The sequence below is a fragment of the Colobus angolensis genome, unplaced genomic scaffold (assembly GCF_000951035.1).
Source record: "Colobus angolensis palliatus isolate OR3802 unplaced genomic scaffold, Cang.pa_1.0 Scaffold48, whole genome shotgun sequence".
Taxonomy (NCBI): domain Eukaryota; kingdom Metazoa; phylum Chordata; class Mammalia; order Primates; family Cercopithecidae; genus Colobus; species Colobus angolensis.
The window spans coordinates 764,980-768,614 of NW_012118265.1; the positions used below are offsets into that span (position 1 = coordinate 764,980).

The following is a 3,635-nucleotide window of genomic DNA, read 5'->3' on the forward strand; positions in this document are numbered from 1 at the left end:
ACCGGGGTTTTGGCGACGCGGCGGCGGCAGCCAGCGCACAGCACAGCCTCTTTGCTGCATCGGCCGGGGGCTTCGGGGGCCCACACGGCCACACGGACGCCGCGGGCCACCTCCTCTTCCCCGGGCTTCACGAGCAGGCTGCCGGCCACGCGTCGCCTAACGTGGTCAACGGGCAGATGAGGCTTGGCTTCTCGGGGGACATGTACCCGCGACCGGAGCAGTACGGCCAGGTGACCAGCCCGCGTTCCGAGCACTATGCTGCGCCGCAGCTGCACGGCTACGGGCCCATGAACGTGAACATGGCCGCGCATCACGGCGCCGGCGCCTTCTTCCGCTACATGCGCCAACCCATCAAGCAAGAGCTCATCTGCAAGTGGATCGAGCCCGAGCAGCTGGCCAACCCCAAAAAGTCGTGCAACAAAACTTTCAGTACCATGCACGAGCTAGTCACGCACGTCACCGTGGAGCACGTAGGTGGCCCGGAGCAGAGTAATCACATCTGCTTCTGGGAGGAGTGTCCGCGCGAGGGCAAGCCCTTCAAAGCCAAATACAAACTGGTTAACCACATCCGCGTGCACACGGGCGAGAAGCCCTTTCCCTGCCCCTTCCCTGGCTGTGGCAAGGTCTTCGCGCGCTCCGAGAACTTAAAGATCCACAAAAGGACGCACACAGGTACGGAAACAGCTGCAGGACCCCTACCCATCCCCACTTGGGCCTGGGACCCAAACCGAAAGTCAGCGGCCAGGTCGCACAAAAGCAGCCTCGGTGGGATCCTGGGCGTCAGGTTCCGGCAGGCAGGCAGGGAAAGTGTGCGCTGATTTTTAGTTTGGGGTTTGAAATTACGGAAAAAAAAATATCATATATATATAAAAAACCACACAGAGGGCGGACGAGAAGGATTTGGGGATACAGATTTTTTAAATGAGAAACATAAAAAGTCGGAGAACAGGAAGCCAAACCTGTTGGCGGAGACCTTGGTGCTTTCGAAGCCGGGGAAAGTGGCTGGCTCCGGGCAGCCGCGGAGGCGCCAGCTGCTCAGGCTGCAGACAAATCTAAACGCTTGCTTGCTGCCAACATCTCTCTCCGTGCACTTCACTGAGGACTTTGCCAAAGGAATGAGCTGAGGAAATTGAGGAGGCCGGATTAAGGGCGTAGAAAGAAACAAAATAGAGACAGAAAGAATTGAGACAGAGTGGGGAAAGGAAATAATTTGGGATTGAGGAGACTTTTGGAGATTTATGCACATTTGAAGAGTTCAGTTTTAGTAGTGACTAGTTTTAAGAGTGGGCTTGAGGGGTGGAGAAAGTCCGAGGAAGGCAAGAAAGACCTTTATGTCTGTTAGACTCCGTGAGGGTGGTTTTCAAAACACCGGATTCCCCGTTTTGGCCTTTAAAAATAATCAAGACACAGGTCCGGAACAGTTTAAAAAAAAAAAAAAGGTCCCACGAGCTCAGGGTTGTAGCCTGGCATCAGGCAAAACATTCTGGACCCCCTGCCCCCATCAAGCCAGGAATTGGGTCTGCTTTCCTTTTCTGATTTTCCCGGGTGAGGTCTGAGAACCGTGCTTGGGACTTCGGGTTTAACGCCCGAGTCAGGGAAGAATTTGCGGCGTTGAGTTCTCTAAGGCCCAGATTACGCTATAAAATGCGAGTATGTAGGGAGTGGGGTGGGTTGGAGGAGGCGACGAGGGGATGCGGAGCGTCGGGGAGGGGGCAGGGGGAGGAGAGAAAAGCAATAGGGCAGGAGAATAAGCCGCAAACGTGAAAACTAGAAACCAGGAGCCAGGTGGAAGCAATTCGAAATCGTGTATATAACTCTGGGTAATACGAGTTTCCAGATCTGATGCTAAAAACTGACTCCTCCTCCTACTATTTTTTTTAAACCTAAAAATAAAATGTAGATCTAATTGTATTAGGGATTAAAATAGAGTTAAAATATTTATAATTCAACTGCAGACATAAGAATTTATTGACGTTCCAGGTTTTTAAACTTGCAAAAAGTGCTAATCCTCGGCTGCTGGCTTTTTAAAAATTTTTTTTTTTATTTTTTTTACATTTGTTTAGTTTTTGAAAAACGGCCGCGGGATTTTTTTCTAATTAGACCCCTCTCATTCTACTTTCGCACCAGGGGAGAAGCCCTTCAAGTGCGAGTTTGAGGGCTGTGACCGGCGCTTCGCTAACAGCAGCGACCGCAAGAAGCACATGCACGTGCACACGAGCGACAAGCCCTATCTTTGCAAGATGTGCGACAAGTCCTACACGCATCCCAGTTCTCTGCGCAAACACATGAAGGTAATCGCCGCGCTCTTGTCGTCCCCTTTGAGGCAGGAGCTCTCTCGGCTCTCGGCTTGGGGTCGAGCGGCGAGTGGCAGCCAGGCGGTGGCGGGAGCCAGAGGAAGCGGGAAGGCAAAGGTTCCACTCCGTGGAGCTGGGCAGAGAGGGTAGGGCGGGACCTGGAAAAGGGGATGGGAGTGATCAAGGCCGTTTTAAATTCTTGGTTTCATAATAAAAGTTAAAAGAGGCGAGTAGGAGCCAAGGCCGCCACTGAATTTGGCCCGGAGCTAGGGCTTTTGCTGGGGGTTGACACTGCCAAAACTGCGGCCCTTGCTGCTGGCCGGTGAGACTCAAGAGTTGGACTCCTGCGCCCAGGCCTGAGCTCCGGCTCACCTAAACACGGGCAAGCAAAGTTCAGGGAAAGAAAGTGCAGTCTCTAGCCTCAAATCCATGCTCCCCGTTCTGAGACCTATTTTTCTTTTTTGAGTCTTGGGGACGCTGACTTTCCCGGGAGCACGGTGTCTGCAGGCCTGTGAAGGGGAACCAAGCCCAAAGTCCCGCTGATCGGGCCTCGCCTGTGTTCAGGGAGCTCCAGGAGGTCCAGGAGGAAGGGCACTCGCGGCCGTCGCCACTCTAGGCGGCCGCCACACTGGCTGGCTCTTTATGTCCGTAAAAACGCGACTTTATTCCTGCAGGTCCACGAATCCTCCTCGCAGGGCTCGCAGCCTTCGCCGGCCGCCAGCTCCGGCTACGAATCCTCCACGCCTCCCACCATCGTGTCTCCCTCCACAGACAACCCGACCACCAGCTCCTTATCTCCCTCCTCCTCCGCAGTCCACCACACAGCCGGCCACAGCGCGCTCTCTTCCAATTTTAACGAATGGTACGTTTAAAATCAGAAACAAAACACCGAACAAAACCCTATTTAAGAGACTGATCACACACGTATACACAACATTACTGAAAGAACCCTGCGAATCAAAACAACCCCCCACACAGACCCCGCAATCCTTTTTAAAAAATCTGCCAATAGACCCAGGACGAGTAACAGAGGAAATATCAACCTTTAAAAATTTCCTTTCGCTTTCATTATTTTTCCTTTTTTGGCAAAGGCTTGGTACCCAAGGTGCGGTAGTGGGTCTAGGGGGAGGAGGCCACCTGACCAAATGCCGCCAACCGCGAGGGCCAGTTTCTTGTCGGATCGGTACGGGCTCTCTGGGGCTTCGGCCTTTTTTTCCTTTGTTTTCTTGTAAATACAGAATTATTAGCTTAAAATTGTACTGTTGAATTCTGTAAATAGTTATATCGCGGTTGGAGCGGGTGGGTGGGATTGTGGCGTTGTGGTCTTTGCATTGGGGGAGG

At 52.8% G+C, this 3,635-nt stretch overlaps 1 protein-coding gene across 1 annotated transcript; it reads left to right on the plus strand.

The window, feature by feature from the left end:
• The first annotated feature begins 6 nt into the window (after positions 1-6).
• ZIC1 (Zic family member 1) lies at positions 7-3,615 on the plus strand. The gene is made up of 3 exons (XM_011958909.1): positions 7-672; positions 2,128-2,291; positions 2,969-3,615. Exons 1-3 carry the CDS (start codon positions 177-179, stop codon positions 3,164-3,166), a joined length of 858 nt encoding a protein of 285 aa, XP_011814299.1. The 5' UTR covers positions 7-176; the 3' UTR covers positions 3,167-3,615.
• Positions 3,616-3,635: the final 20 nt, after the last annotated feature.